This window comes from Neodiprion fabricii, chromosome 7 (assembly GCF_021155785.1).
Source record: "Neodiprion fabricii isolate iyNeoFabr1 chromosome 7, iyNeoFabr1.1, whole genome shotgun sequence".
Lineage (NCBI taxonomy): Eukaryota > Metazoa > Arthropoda > Insecta > Hymenoptera > Diprionidae > Neodiprion > Neodiprion fabricii.
Window position 1 is genome coordinate 860,076 of NC_060245.1, and position 16,122 is coordinate 876,197.

The following is a 16,122-nucleotide window of genomic DNA, read 5'->3' on the forward strand; positions in this document are numbered from 1 at the left end:
TCAGAAATTTACTACGAGGACATTCAGGTTAACTAACGCGTAACCTTTTTATATCAATGCACAATACTTTGTAAATGAAATACATGGTATGCCAAAGTTTTTTTGCGTTCCGTGAGTCCAGACGCCCGTTGACAGATGACAGATGACAGCTGACCAGTCAACCACATGCGATGCGTTGCATACTTCGCGTGGTATAATGCCGTTTTACTTTACCAATGGCATAAAAAAGACATGAATCCAGCTCCTCGATCAGTACTCGTAATAAATGTGATCAAAATATGTCCCACATCGGCCAGAGGATATTCCAGATCCTCATGTTAGCGCAATTACATTTGACCCCGTTAGACTGGACATCGCACCAAAATGGCTTTTAACCTTAGGTTGACTTCAGTTTTCTGTGGTTAATGATATTTGACGATTATTTTGCGTGAAAACGGTTAAAAAACACAGTCGAGGCAGAGATGAGTAGGGTATAAGCTGCTCTGCAACTCCAACATATTTATCAGACTATTGTAAAATCCCCGGTTTACCATATTATCTGGGAATATTAAATTCGTAAAAAATTCGGATACCGAGGGGGTAGTTCATTACAAACTTGCCGTAGCGAGAGAAAAAAAGAGAGAGAGAGAGAGAGAGTGAGAGAGAGAGAGAGAGAGAGAGAGAGTCGACAGCGCCTTCAGCTGGCTATTCGCGCAGTAAATTAGTTAGCAATAAACAAAAGTAGAGAACGTCTCGGGCTCGCGGTGTTACCACTGATCCCTACAAAGAGTAACAGGAGAGAGGGAGAAAGTTGTGGTAAATAATAAAAATACAAAAAAATATATATATATACATATAAAAAAGAAAGAGAAATTATTTATCCCTTGAAATCACGTGCGTGAGAACACCACACATGTACATACTTACAAAGTGTGCTCGCATTCCGTTCATAACCAAACATTCATACGCGACGGTTCCTGCTGCTGTCATCGAAGTGTTACACGCTTTTATTGTGTCACCCGTAACTCTGTGGTATAGAAACTAGAAACACGCGACTGTCACCCACCGATTTCGATTCCTGGCTCAAGGATGGGCAGCACGGATAAGGCGGTGATAACCGGCTTCATATGCAGGCTGTGCAGTAAAATGAACCGATTTGTAATACACATTTACGGTGAGGAAGGAGAGCGCATGAAACTCGCTGAAAAAATCAACGCCTATTTACCTATAACGGTAATTAATTGACAAACAAAGCTAACCACTTGTAATTTAATTCGGACAACAAAGCCTTGAAAGATAGTTTAGCTCAAAATTTTCGTTCATTCGATGTACATTTGTAACATGTCATACATTTTTTCAATACAGGTCAATATGAACGATCCTTTGCCTAAGACGGCTTGTCTACACTGCATTCAGCGGCTAGAAGCGCACCATGAACTGATGGAACAATTCATGTTTGCCAGGCGAAGACTGACCGCTGAGAATAAGGCGAATTCGGTCGCCTCTTCGTCCTCCCCGGCATCAGTGGTGGATGCCGCTATGCCTGCGCCAAGCTTACCGCCCTGTTGACGTAGCCATCCAAGATTAATTACTCGTTAAAATAACTCTACTGACCTTTCGCTCAACGACATTGTAAATTGATGCCCCACTTCCACAGTTATCCCTGTACTTTGCGTTTTTTTTTTTCTTGTGTCTCGGAATCAGACATAAGTATTGTACGTATCGTTCATCACCATAATTATGTGATATAATGCCGTAGAGGAAAGGCGGGAGCAGGGTAATTTTTTGCCACGATGTTAAATCTCTATTCTTCTACTGCTAGCTTTTCACATCTAGATCTGAAAACAGATGGATAGATACATATATAGATATACAGGCTGATGAAACATTATTGCAGAGATATAACAGCGTATGTTGTGATACACGATTGGTTTGTCTATTTCTTGTTTTTCTAATATTTTCTTTCTGTGTTTATAACAGATCTATAATATGCAGATGGTAAAGTATAGAGATTTAATTTAAATTCGTTGATCGTAATTTGATGAAACAAATAAAAATATTATTGCACAACTCCAATGTCGCTGGGAGATATTTATAGGACAGAGGGTGCTGTATGTTTCGAAAGGAGAAGTTATCCAACAATTTTGATTAATTTGAATTATTCCGTTATCTATTTGATTGAAAATAGAAACGAAAATCAGAAGATGCCATACAATAAGACCAAAATAATTATAATTAGTATGAAATGAACTTTGGCTCTTCTTCCTTTTCTTTGTGATTTTATCCGATGATTTACATCTATGCCAATGTTTCCTTTTTGTCAACGATAACCAATTTGTTCGATAATTCGGTCATATTGACTGAGGAGAAGGAGGTTCTTGTTACGATGCTCCCATCTTTTGTCTTCGTACATTTATTTCTTTGTTTAATTTTAACTTTTTTGCGTGCGAATAGATGGGAAGCCAATGTTTCCCACTTTACTTTCTTCGTATTTTCGAGTCTTATTGCTTTGCTCTTTCCAGATTCATTGCGATTATCGCGAACAGATAAAAACCAAAATATTCTGTCTACAGAGAGTGCAAATTTCCCCTTACACGAGTGAAAAAATAAACTTTCAAGGTTCCATTATTAAAATTGCGACATCTAAATGTAGAATTTCGTATTTTTATATAGTTTGAAGAAAGGGAAGAGAAAAAAAAACTACAAAAACAAAAGCATGGCCAAACATCGATTTCAAAATTCCGCTCACGCGCGTTTTTTCGTCGGATACTTAGATGCGAGTGAAAATTGTTTGCCAAATATATTTCACAATTTGGCTATAATTCTCATGTTACACAGTACTAATTCTCTTTGATAAAATACTAATCGAGGGAGACAAGCTTGAAGATGAAATAACATTGGAGAAAAAAAATTTGTATCTGCAAGTTTCATATTTTCAATACTTAAAACGCAATACGAAGTGAATATTCTGGTGTAACTCTTGTTCTTTTCTACGTCGAACAAGTGGATACGCCAATTGTAAATTTACCAGTATAATAATTTCATGTAATGAATAGATATTTAAATTAAATTAGTACCCGTAATCCTCTAGGTGCCGTATATAGTAATGTATGTATAATGATATTATAGTGTTGTACACTACAAGTATATTTGTAAAATTATAATTATCGTATTATGTGTTCACCGTAAATTGTATCTTTTTCTTTTTCGTCTCTTACTTTTCTATAGTGTATTTGGGAATGTAAATGTTACAAACGCGCCGTGTACACAACGTCCAATCATGTATGGTAAAACAAACTGTAATATTGTTATTGATACTAATATAGTAATGTAATAAATAAATATCTGTATAAACGTGTTGAGAAACAAAATGGTGACTTCCCTTCTACATGAAAAAAATTTGTTATAAATAATAATAATATTACCTAGCGGGTACTTGAAAGTAAGGAAGAAAAAAATCCATCGGATCGTTGAATGCTGTTACTGTTATGATTATTTTGTATTATAGTAAGATTTATTCATCGATAATAATAATAATAATAATAATGCCCCTCGTTTAAAAGGCAATAAAATCATATACAATATATGTACGTATTCATTAGAATATTATCGATTTATGACAATTATTGACCCAGCAGTTTTTGTAATCAAGAATCGCTCGTCACTCGTACTTCTGTGTAATGTATGTACACCATGTGGTCAACGTTAGTCTCCTCTCTCTCTTTCTGAGTCTACACAAAATTATCTGATCTGCGTTTCGTAACACGAGCTGCCGTTTACTTGAAAAATCATAACAGATCTACGTTTTGTTTCAAATTCTGCGGTGAGAAGTGCACTGAATTGTATTCACGTTTTTCAAAGAAGTCCTCTCGCTACTGACATGTGATATATGCAAATATTTTTTTCGTGTTTACTTTTAAATGCAAAAAGTGAAACCACAAGCTTCCATTGTATCTGCGTTTTTTTTTTCAATTCTATTTAGTAAATCTTGGATAAACGTCGTACCTGGTGATTAATTTAAATACACGCTACAACTACTGTCATTCATCGGTATCGTCATTATTTACAAATTATTTATGGATAAATTTCACGACTCATCGGCATTTTGGGAAGAAAGTTTCTCACCCTGTAGTTATTTCTATCTCTATCTCTCTCTATCTCTCTCTCACTCTATCCCTCCAACTACCTCAAACTTTTTCATTCTCCAGGCCGTTATAAAAAATATACCTACTATATATAACAACACGTTACATCTATATGAAATTTCAATTCTTTTGCGAATTTACTAGGCAAATATCGCTTTCCAAAATGGTATTGTTCTTTATCTGTGTGCGTGTCTCCAGCTTTTGATTCTTATTGTAAGATTTCAATCGCCATTGCGTTCTCTCCGTTACATTGAGAGAAAAGAATAAACGATAAAAAAAAAAAAAAATAAAACAAAATAAAAACTAAATAATACGTATTGAAACCGATAGTACGGGACTTTCCGGTAATTAGTACGATTCTAAAATCTAAACTTTAAGAAAATCTGCCGATCAATATTGTGTTGTTAGTGTTATATTACGAAGTATGAAAAACGTGGCAAAGGATACTGGTTTCATCCACATTGTCTGATACATTAGTATTCCTATTATTATAATATGTATAGTATAAAACTATTGAAACATGTACTGTTTATATTGTAGCAATGGTCGATTTCATTTCTATTTTCGTCGTAATGATACTTAGAGATTTACGAAAACGAGGCATTATCCTCCTTTGTTAAATGCATGCATATAACGCAGAAATGTGCAAGGACATTTATGTAGATACACGTAATTAACAATGGTTTTTTTTTGTTCTTTGCAAATAATGATCACAGTTACTTCAATCACTTATTACTCATTGTTTCATTGGAAAACAGTATCTTTCAACGCGTTTTCAGGTTCTTCCGTTTTTTTTTTTCTTCTCGATGCTTCATTCCTACGGTATAAAAAACCAAAGACAAAATCGTACAAAATCGAACGATTTTGTCGTATTGAAATTTTCCCCACGCATCTATAATTAAGTATAGCAATTCTACTATGATAATTTTAGGTCAGGAGATTTTGTTGTTCCCAATTATAAAGTTTGAATTTTTTTTTTTTTTTCCTTTATCGTTGACAGAAGACTCATATTACTTAATGTCGTTGCTAATTGAACAATTTTTTGTACTCTATATACACGTATGTGTACAATATACACATTTATACATACACCTATGTGTATGTATATATGCAGGGTATTCATGTTAACTCTGGATACACTTCTAGGGTATGTAATGTAATGACGCCGTTATAGTTTGAAATTCATCCTAACAACAGTGGAGAGCTTTGAAAAATTTGGTACCACCCCCTTGTTCGTATTGTAATGAACCGGATAAAATACAAAAAATTGTTTTGTTATTTTTTTCATTGTTTGTAGTTTTTTTTTTTTTTTTTTTTTTTTATGCTTACAGTTTTGTTGACTTTACACAAAAACTTTGTACTGTTGTCTACGGCTGAATAAAACGTTAGGTCGAAAGTGATCACATCTGATTCGTTAGACTACTAAGAAGCGCACGGTAACAAATCCTTCAAAGCCTGCCATAGCTGTTAGGATGAGTTTCCGACCATGGGTGTCTTACTTCAAAATGCTTGCCTAGGCAGCGCCTACGCACTCTAGAAGTCTGCCCAGATTTAAAATAAATACCCTTATACTTAGGGAATCGCAGAACTAACTATACACACAATGACAGAGGGGTTGGAACTGAATTAATTATACATGAAGAACATGTGGTCTCCGAAGGCGCATTCGGCAGATACGACCAGTTAAAAATTCGTCTTGCAACGATTGGTTTTTGTAATAAATTTTAATATTGGAAATACTTTCATTTGAATTTCTTAAATTTTAAAGCGTTATCCATTTCTATCGCACGTCCTCGTCGTCGTGTTTAGTGAAAATTCAATGTCGTGAGTATTTTTGTTTGAAATTTGCAAATCGAGTGTGTTTGTCAACAAGACTTCTACGAAACCTATGCTGCAGACTCTGTTGGCTGAATGACGGCTCTAAGCGAGATTTTTTAACCGGCGAACGTTAACGCGACTTCGCAGATCTCAGATCTTCTTTGGGTTAATTTACTCAGGAGGGGTCGCCCCTCTATCGCCCCTATAATTTTGTGTACATACGTAATTCTTGGACTCCCTGGATAACAAAAATGTCAGAAATAACGCGAAAGTTCAACATGCATACCATAAAGAATGATAATGATATTTCAAATGAGACACAATTTGAAAAAAAAAAATTTTTTTTTAAATAAAAATAAAACAAAAAACACAACAACTTATAACGACGCGTACGCAATTATCCATCGAAGCATCATATCTGAAAATTAATATTAGAATGAAATCTAGATCGTAAATGCTATATCTACAACTTTGATTAAACCTTTAAATGTTAAAATACCTATACCAACGATAGATAGACAGACAAGTGTGTATAATACGATAGAGATAAAAATTGTCATGATTTTTTTGCCACAATTGCAGGTGCCCAAATCACAAACATGATGCTCTTCTTTCTTCTCCTTTCTCTACTTCTTCTTCTTTTCCTCCCAACGCATATCCTACTCTAATATAATGATCGTTGACTACAACTCACACTGAATGTTTCATATTTGCACTCGCGTCAGGCGGCTTAAGTAGTTAGTTTGCTTTAAAATTCTGCTCGATTGTTGCTTTTTTGTCCCTCTCGTTTTTGTTTTCTCATCACGAGCAAGCTTGTTGCATCTCTGCTTTGGCTGCCTTCAATGCTGAAATAATCATCAATTAAAGGTTTCGACATTGAAGGACTATACCAAATTTTTATTTTCATTTTACATGGCCATACCTATCCTTGTGTAAAGTTCTAGTAATATGTAAACTAAACAGCCGATCTGATATTTCATTTTTGCTTCACATTGGAGGAAACAGAGTTTGTCGATTATGCGAATGATTCGGTGCGAAAAAATAGAAAATTCTAAGTTACATCTCTCGACTTTTTTTGTCATACAGAAACGTAGCTTTATTTACATTGCCTTAAAATCATACATGAAATTATAGTTCGAATTTGTGGTGCGCAATCTGAATCGTAAACAATGGAAGAAAACCTTTAATGATTTGACTTTATAACTTTTAGGATAACGATGTTTTTGATTAAAAGTGAAAAATCTGATTTATCGAATGTCCCCCACCGTATACCCACTCGCTCAATAATTCCAACACTCTCATTCCGAGGGTGAATCTGTAATACCAAAGGTAAAAATATCTAAACAAGACGAATTATTTGTTGCTTCTAAAACAAAAACCATTTACGCACGCAATAGAACAGACACTAAGCGCTATATTTTAAACAGATAATATTTACGAAGCTTTGATCAGGGAGCCGAATTAAGTTAACCCAATTACAAACGAGTTAGTAAATTTGGTTGCCAAATGACAGAAGACAGATCATAAATCAGATATTCGTGGAGAATTGGCATGAAACGTATTTGGTATATAAACGTATTAGAGAAGCAGGAATATCGGATCGAGTTATTTACATGAGAAAAGGGCTGAAGTTTGCGCTCAAAATAAAAAATGTGAAAAAAACAAAAACATTGACGTATTCAGCGAACCATTTCAACTTACCTTCACGTTCTCTCCGTCTCAGTTTTTTTCTCCTTCTCTCTATACCGGCAAGTTCTACCTTAACAGCGTTGTAAGTCTTTCGTAATTCCGCAAGCTTTTGCTGCAGCACAGCGATACGCTGGCTGCCATCCAACTCGGGATCTGTGAAGAAAAGTTGTTTTCCGAGTTTATTTGTCAGTCAATAACGTAGACATATGAAAAGTGTGCTTAACTTTAGTTCAATCATCTTTAATTTCAGTCCTTAAAAGGACGTCAACTCACCGAGCTCGACGTAAAAGTTATATTTCAAAGGTCTAGGCGACCTGGTTGAGTAGGTAACGAGATCTGTAACACTTGTTGCAATATTAGGATGATTGGTGACGTTCGAATTACCAGCGCATATCATATTAGAGCTTTCACTGGTGTCGTCGCTGTCGCTTCCGGCGGCGGAATGCCGCATGGAATGCCTTGACGAGTGTCTAGTGCCTGACGATTTTTTTCCAACATTGCTACCGCATTCGGAATGTTTTCTGCTACGTTTCCGCTTCTTGGGTGATTGGGTTTCTTCGGCAGTTCTCTTGGCGGCTATTTTTGCCTCTCTCTCCTGACCACCGCCTTCGGAGGTGTTATTCATGCAGGTATCATCCTCGCTAAAACCTCCGCTAATACATTTGCCAGCTGCATCGTTGTCCGCCTCTGAGCTATCCCTGTTCGACTTGGTATTGTCCTCCGACAGCGGCGATGATCCACCTGTTCCCTCACCTCTCGGTGAACCCGATATGTTTGAAATAGTCGAATCCGGGGTCGTGGGCGGCGTGTTGTCCATCACTGGAGCCGCCTCGTTACTCTCCCGTCGTTGGACTGCCACAGGAGCCGCTAATTATGCAAGCAAAAACGATCAACCATGAAATAACTCAAAAAGTTTCTAGGTTCCTCAAGTTCTTGGAACGTAGCCTTCAGGTACTAGTCAAAGTGGGCAAAACTTTTTTCAAATAAAACAATGCCGTGCTATTTTTTTGCTTCTGATTCTATAAAAGTACCAACTCTCCTTGAGATTTGACAATGTTTAGACTATTAGGATTAACTATCTTACTTGGAGCAATGTCAACTGAACTCTGGCTGCTAGTTTCAGCTTCGTGCAGTTGGACACCGTGAGATAACGAAATGAAGGTAAGTTTGACGAACCTGGTGGTTGTGGCTGAGGAAGAGGTTGGGGAAGAGGTTGAGCTCTAGCTCCAATAACGAGGGCCTGTTGGACGGGCAGCGAGACGGGTACGGAAACGTCGGAACTCTTGGACACCGCGACGCTGATCGTAGAAACAGTACCAACACTGGCAGAGGTCTGGCCAGAAGTAGGAGCGCTAGCGAACGGCATTTCCAACAAAACTATGTTGCTTTCTGAGACTTTGACCTGGGAGGGTAGTTGATTGGCCGCAGAAGCACTGGCCTGATCGACGCTGTCGATGACGGGAGCCGGGGAGCCCGGAATCTCCTCTTCACAGAGAAGAGAGCTGATGTTTTCAGCCTCTTCTTCGGTTTTGGGCAGCGGTATAACAATGAGAGGTTTACACTCTAGAACAGCAGGGTCCTCGATGGGAGGCTGAATCTGAGCGTTCCTTCCTTCCTGGATGTCCTGGAGTTTCTCAAGCTCGGCTCGTAGCTTGATGTCGAAATTCGAGGTGGCGTTTTTCTCCTCTGGCGGTTCCTCGTTGTCAATGATAAGACGCTGCTCCGAATCGCTGCTGTCCGTCGAGTCGATGAATTCCTGGCTTATGACACGTTTCCGCTTGTCCTTCTCCTTGTCCTTCTGATCACGATCTCTGCGCTCCTCCTCCTTCCTAGACGACGATGAAACCTCATCCTCTTTCCTCTTCTGTTCCTGCTCCAGCTTATCTTGAGCGAGTTTCTTTTGCTCAGCTGATGTAGCCGCGGCTTTGGCTTCCGCCGCGCGTTTGAGTTCGGCCTCCTTCTTCATCTTCAACTGCTGGAGTTCCTCCTGTTTCTGCTTGATTGCAACCCTCATCGCCTCCTCTCCAGTCTTCTCTTCTTTTCCATCTTCGCCTCGCTTACCAACACTGTTATCGACGTCCGCGATTTTCACCGATACCTGATCATCCTTACCCTTTCTCACGATAACAGACGTCTCCGACTTCTTCGACAACTCCTTCGCCGCCTTCCTCTGCTCCTCGTCCTCCCGTCGGCCATCCTTGGTTTTATTTTTGAATGCCATCGCTGCTGCTGACAGTTTTTCCTCTATCGTCGACGTAGCCGGGAGTCTGGTGCTGATCGGAGCCGGGGCTACGAGGGCAGGGGACAGAGCGGGAGAAATTTCAGAGGGTTTGATGTCAAGAGTTTTCGTTTCGACAGGAATAGTTGCAGCGGCAGTCGCGACAGCTGCCAGCGAAATTTTATTGGTGGATTGTTTGATCTCTGCGCTAGTTGCCAGCATCGACTTGTTGCCACCGGGTAGTGGTTCCTCTTTGGACGCCTTTTCTTGGTCCTTGCCCTCCTCCTTACTGAACTCCATGGTATCGGGAATGTCGTTGGATGGAAAAATTTCTTGTTGATAAGTGAAGAGATTCTCTTGCTCGGCCTCCTCAGCCTCCGATATGATTAGCCTATCCTCCGGGTCGTCGGCTGGTCCATCCTCGTCACCGGGCAGGTCGCTGAAGAGCAGGTCGAGCGTTGTTGTTACTTTTCCAGCCTCCTCTGTTACTGGAACAGGCTTCAAGGGGCTGAAAGAAGGTGATTCGCAGAGCTTGTCGAATGCCTCTTCGCAGGCGAGCTGAGATCTGGCCTTCCCGGACAGAGGAAGAATATCCGCGTCTTCCACCCTCTTAATTAAAGATCTGAAAATTCGAAATGTGCAATCAGACAAGGATAGTAGTCTTGAGTCAATACATTATAGATGATACAAATGCAAATGACAAACCTTCGAACTCTCTTTTTTGGATCGCCGTCAACCTCGAGTTTTATTTCCTTCGGCAACGGAGGTAGTACCTTCTGTTTTTTCTTCGGGCTCTTCGGCTCCTCGTCGAAAACGCGTTTTTTAACCTTGTCCTTCTCACCGCCCGAGTCCCGTTTGTTTCTTACTTCAAATTCGAAAGGTTCCGGTTCTTTGAACTCGTAAATATCTTCTGTGCTCTCGGCAGTCTTGGTTTCAACAACGGCTTCGAGTTTGGGCGGCTCTAACTGTTTCTTCTCTGCCTTCGGTGATGCGGGCATTGGGACCAAAGGCTTGTCCTCACTTTCCTTCTCCTCAAGATTCGCCTCTTCCGTTTCCCTTTCAACCCTAATCATGTCGAGTTTGACAGCCTTTTCAAAGCCCTTCAGCTCCGATCTGATCTGATTCAGATCAAAGTCCCGACCCTTGGGTTGATCCTCGTCGCTCTCAGGCTCTGACTTCACTGCCTGATTCTTTCCCGGCGTTCTCCTGAGCCTACGTCCCCTTCTGAGCTCCTCAGGTGCATCTTTCTCCTCCTCAGCTTCGCTGCAGTCCTCGGTTTTCACCTCATCATCCCCGCGTTGCCTCGTGTTTTTTTTCCGCTCTTCCATTCCCCTGGATCTTGTCCTTGTTTGCTCCGGCTCCATCGTGTCTGATTCGTAGGCATCGCTGTCGCTCTCCGATACCACTGATATGTCTGTATGACCAGACATGCGTCTGGTACGTCTCCGCGGTTCAAGCCCCGAGGAGTCGTTGTTCCTGGTAACTCTGGTCTGCCTTCCTACGGCTGGAGTCGCAGGGCTCTTCGTCCTGGAACTTGAACTTGCGACCGAAGACGGTGTGCTTGATCGGGGTGGATGGCCGTCCTTCTCCTTCTCGTCCCGCTTCCCGACCTCCTTCATCATCGACGCAGTTGGTATTGCAGTAGTTACGGAGGTAGGCGCTACACTGTGTGCCCTTCTCCTGTTCTGGGCCGACGACTTGGCTAGTTTACTAGACGCAGAGGAGCCCGCAGTACTTGGAGTCTGTGGCCTAGGAGTGGTCTTGCCGCGCTTTACGCGACCTTGAGTCTGTGTGAAATTTTGCGCAATCCTGGAGCCCTTTATCCACTCGTCGTATCGCGTGTTCCAGCCGGTGTAGTGGACCAGGTAAACCGGCTCAGCACCCTCTTTCTCTATATCGATTACTTTTGCCTCGTACGTTACTTTAGACTCGTGGTTAGGCCCGTAGTAAACCTTGAGACGATCTCCGAGGTCAACCACCCCTTTGTACGACGGTGCGGGATCGGTGGGCATTTCCTCCATGGGCCTCGGCTTTTCCGGCTCGCTTTCCTTACGTTTTCTGCCGCGCTTTTTCAACTCTTCTTCGGTAGGTCGGCGCTGCTTCGGGGGAATCTTCTTCTCAGTCTCCGCGGATGGTGTTCGAACGTCTCTGGGTTCGGTAATCGATGGTTTACCCTTGGTCGTGTCATCCTTGGACTTGGATCTGGTCACGGTTAGCTGTTCTTCCTCTTTCACCTTGTCTTCCGCCTTCTTCTCCGGCTTTTTCGCATCTCCCTTCTTCTTTTCCCCAGTTTTTTTCTTTTCATCTTTGAGCTTTGCTGGCGGCTTTGTCTTTGGCGCCAATGTGGCAACGATTTTCTGTGATTTTTCGCTAGACGACGATTCCTCCTCCCCGTCGATGTTCACATCGCTGTCTTGTCCGCTCCCGCTCTCCTCGAATTCCTCCTTCTTCTTAATCTTCACAATCTCCTCCTCCTTCATCGGCTCCTTCTTCACCTCCTTTTTCTCCCGTTTTTCCTCCTCCTCGATTCTTTTCTCTTTCTCCTTTTCCTTCTCCTTCTCCTTCTCCTTCTCCTTCTCCTTCTCCTTCTCCTTCTCCTTCTCCTTCTCCTTCTCTTTCTCCTTTTCTTTTTCCTTGTCCTTTTCTTTCTCCTTCTCCCTTTCCCTGTCTTTGTCTTTCTCTTTTTCTTCCTCCTCCTTCTCAATCTTTGTTGAGGGCATCTGTGGCGGGACAGGCGTATTCCTGTCTCTGTCTCTGATCAGACTCCTGCCGGGTCTCTGTTTCCTGGTACTGCCCCTCGGGTGATTTACCATTGTGCAACCAAGCTTCCTATAAAAATCTTCAAAAGAATGAAGGAATTTTTTGTACTGCTGTTTCACGGCGTTCTGAGTTGACGACGTACTCTGAATGGGAAAACCGAGTCGACGAGTAATGGACTTCCATTGATTCTGATTTGTGACACGATTGTAACCACCCAGTTTGTAAACGGCTCTGAATAGTCTGTACAAGTCTATATCCTGTGTCCCTATCATAGGACAATTGTTTATCGGAGTTCCTCGATCGTCCATAAACTTGTAAAGCTGTGCAACAAAATGGTCCTTTTCCTCCCTTGGCTCGTCATCGGAACTCTGAAAAAAAAAAAAAAAAAATGAAAAAAAGAACAAAACAGATTCGATGCGTGAATCGATCAGTGACAACCAAGTTTAAACATCATGGATTACAGATACTTACATCGGAATCCAGTTCTGCGTCACTATCGCTGTTCCCGCTAGAGTCTGCATTGCCAAATAAAGAATCCCTGTCCCAGTGAGGTGGAAGTTCATTTTTGTCGAGAAATAACAATGCCTTTTCAACGGCAATTTTGAGCGCATTATTCTCCACCTTGTTAACCAATTCTTTGGTGAACTCTGTTGCTTCCTTCTTTGGAACGGTGTAGCTGAGAACAAAACAAGTAACATCGCGTATTGTTGCTGCTAGGAAAGTGAGAGAAGTCGCACAAGAGGTGAATATCAAAGAATGGCTGGACAAAAATACGTTATCATTAAATGTAGAAAAAGAAGAGTAAATATTACAGTTGTTAATCACAGAGATTGTATATGAAGGGATTTCAATGGATATGTTGACAATTAGAAAATATCAAATGTAAACGAAACTAAATGTTTGGGTACAATAAAACTTCTCTCAACGGACAAGTTAGAAATCCCTGACAGAAAAACATAATTGAAAATGTATCTCCCAATAATGGACACTTCTCTATAAAAGACAAGATTTTCCTTTCCGAAGGTGTCTGCTATTGGCAAGTTTGACCATATTACAATTGATAAGCATCTTAGATGGAACTGCCATATAAATTATCTTATTAGCAAAACAAAGTATATGGTTTACGTGATATTCAATCTAAGTAAAATATTATCGTTTGACAACCTATAATATACATTACCAGGCTAATGGATTTATATCTTAGGGTGCTAGAAATAAAACTACTCTGAAAGCACTGAACAGTATAGATAATAGGATTATAAACATAACGAAAATGGCAGATAGCAAAAAAGTTATATCATTAAATTTACATATGCAATATACAAATAATGCAACCGCCACTAGAAACGATAGTATTACACTACCGAAAACATACAGAAATAAAGGTCAAAGGAATCATTTATACTTAACTACATACCTATTATTTCAATAAAATACCAAGTGAATATGAAACAAGAAAAAATCGCTACAAATCTAAAATGAAAAGAATATATTCAAAATATCATAAAAGACTGTGTAAGATTGAAGGTTTACGAAAATATGTAAATAAATAAATTGAGCAAACAATAATCGTTTCATTTCTCAAATCTATCGTAGTTCATAGGTATTCTTAATATTGTCGAATTGAACAAACTGAATAGAGATGATAAATAATCTCTGCAGCAGAAGGTGATTATTATGCAGATTCTATAGACATGAGCAGTATTGGAAGTGTCTTTCGATAAATGTAAATTCAAATTCAAATACTCACTATCTGGCATCCTTAAATGAACGAACTAGATAGTCATCTCGGACACGTATCCTGACTGTATCCTGGGCAGTTGGAGCAACTACCAACCCTGGGAACCAATTGTCCTTTTTCTTCTTGTCTCCAAGCTCTACGCACACGACTCTACCAATCTCTGGTTCTGTTTCGACTTGTTCTTTTCCCACACCTCCGGAACCCGATTCTCTGACACCTCGCGGTGGGCTTTCCTCATCGTCGCTGCTCTCATCCCTGCAGAACGGTTAACGTTTCATAAAACAAGACGGAGATAGTTGCATTTTCTGTCATTTTCTTCGGTTTATACTTCTTTCGGAGCTTGAGTCATAATTATTTTTAGCACTTACTGAGCTTGCCTGGATCTCCGCCCCCTCCTACCGCCGATAACAGGATTACCAAAGTGTTCGGGATGAGTGAGAGGCAGCTGATCCAAAGTTTCACTCTCTGCAAAGTGTCTGCCACTTTTCAGGCACAAAGCAGTTCGTCTGAGAGTCGTTATGTCTCCGTCGTCAAAAACGACAGTGTACTGACTACAGTCTTGTATTTTGTTGACGGTAGCATCGACGAATTCCTTTCTGTCATTGTGCTTGGCTTCGACCAGCCCCCCTACCCTGAGCGTGCCTTTTATCTGATCATCGGTGACTGTCGCTGTTCCCAAGCCCTGCTTATACGTTACACGGCATTTCACCGACCGCACAACCTTCCTGATTTTAGCCTCGCAAAACGCACCCTTGTACTTAGCGCTTACCTCCGTACCAACCGACAGATACGGTGGATCGTCTCCCTGGAAATCAGATGGTTAAAGGTACGTTATTTTTGTTACAAATTTTTATTCATTTTTATTCCGCGATCCGGATCCATCAGCTAGCGAAGATGGGATGAGAATATATGATACAGAACATTGATTGAATGGCGGCAACGAAAAAGGAACGATTCTTGGGAAGTGAAAACATACGCAATACTTGGTGGGTGGGAATCAGAGTGGGAACAAAAAGCTGCGAAAACGAGCGAAGCGATTCCGAGATGAGGCGAAAACCAGAATGGTAATTGAGATATGTTGAAGATACGAATTCGAGCTCGTGGATTCTTACCAGCATTTTCTAACGTTCTACAATCTTCATAGGCAGTTTCGGTAGGTAGCCGTACTCGCACCGAGACATGAAAACGGTCGTCAGTTCCGAATATCCTCGGAAATAGTAAAGAGAAGTGATCACACCGAGAACGAGAAGGGTCTTTGTTGACCTCTTTCGCCTTATGCGAGAACGAGAATATCGTTGCTCTAGCTTATATCACTGGTTCAGCGACACCGCGGACAAACACCACAAACTGCCACAAACTGCTGTTGTTCCCTGCCCATTTCCCACTCCCCTCGGTCGCTCGCGGAGTGCTGCTACCAACCACTTTGCTCTGACGATCAGGGCCGTCAATCCATGACGAAAAAAATACCCGCTCCCAGTAGTTCCGGAAAATTTACCATTTTTCCTTTCGGCGAATAATCGCATAATAATAGATCACGATATCCGCTGCATTTCTACACTTTACGTTACCCGCAAGCGCAGTGTCGGTATTTTAAACTCGATAGAGACGCCGGCGAGGCCTCGGTCTATCAATGATCTCGATGAATACGCGCCAAGCGTGTCGAACCATGTGACGAGAGACATTTTTTGGAACTTGTAAAGGCGTTGGCGACCCTGTATGGCGGCCCGCATTTCGCAGGGGGTCGAACAACGTCAAAATACGTATTTAAAACG

The 16,122-nt window shown here is 40.9% G+C and overlaps 1 protein-coding gene across 3 annotated transcripts; it reads right to left on the reverse strand.

The window, feature by feature from the left end:
- Nucleotides 1-1,609: 1,609 nt before the first annotated feature.
- Nucleotides 1,610-15,951, reverse strand: LOC124186825 (AT-rich interactive domain-containing protein 4B-like). Of its 3 annotated transcripts, XR_006871728.1 has the most exons (10): nucleotides 15,463-15,951; nucleotides 14,719-15,155; nucleotides 14,360-14,605; nucleotides 13,081-13,285; nucleotides 10,555-12,977; nucleotides 8,808-10,471; nucleotides 7,905-8,498; nucleotides 7,644-7,784; nucleotides 6,637-6,787; nucleotides 1,610-1,817 (listed from the first exon to the last, which is right to left on the reverse strand). XR_006871728.1 is itself a non-coding variant. In XM_046578855.1 (9 exons), the coding sequence occupies exons 1-9, from the start codon at nucleotides 15,466-15,468 to the stop codon at nucleotides 6,744-6,746; spliced, it is 5,760 nt and encodes a 1,919-aa protein (XP_046434811.1). In that variant the 5' UTR covers nucleotides 15,469-15,951; the 3' UTR covers nucleotides 1,610-6,743. The 3 variants fall into 3 exon arrangements, 2 of the variants coding, with proteins under 2 accessions (XP_046434811.1, XP_046434812.1); XM_046578855.1 differs by having other exon boundaries at nucleotides 1,610-6,787; XM_046578856.1 differs by lacking the exon at nucleotides 1,610-1,817 and having other exon boundaries at nucleotides 6,743-7,257.
- Between the last annotated feature and the right edge of the window lie 171 nt (nucleotides 15,952-16,122).

Bases quoted from the DNA above. Each gene is read 5' to 3' on its own strand.
- LOC124186825 (XM_046578855.1), bottom strand. The intron at 12,978-13,080 runs GTAAGTATCTGT...TTTTTTTTTCAG, and splicing joins ACGCAGAACTGGATTCCGAT to AGTTCCGATGACGAGCCAAG. The intron at 6,788-7,643 runs GTAAGTTGAAAT...TGATTATTTCAG, and splicing joins GAGACGGAGAGAACGTGAAG to CATTGAAGGCAGCCAAAGCA.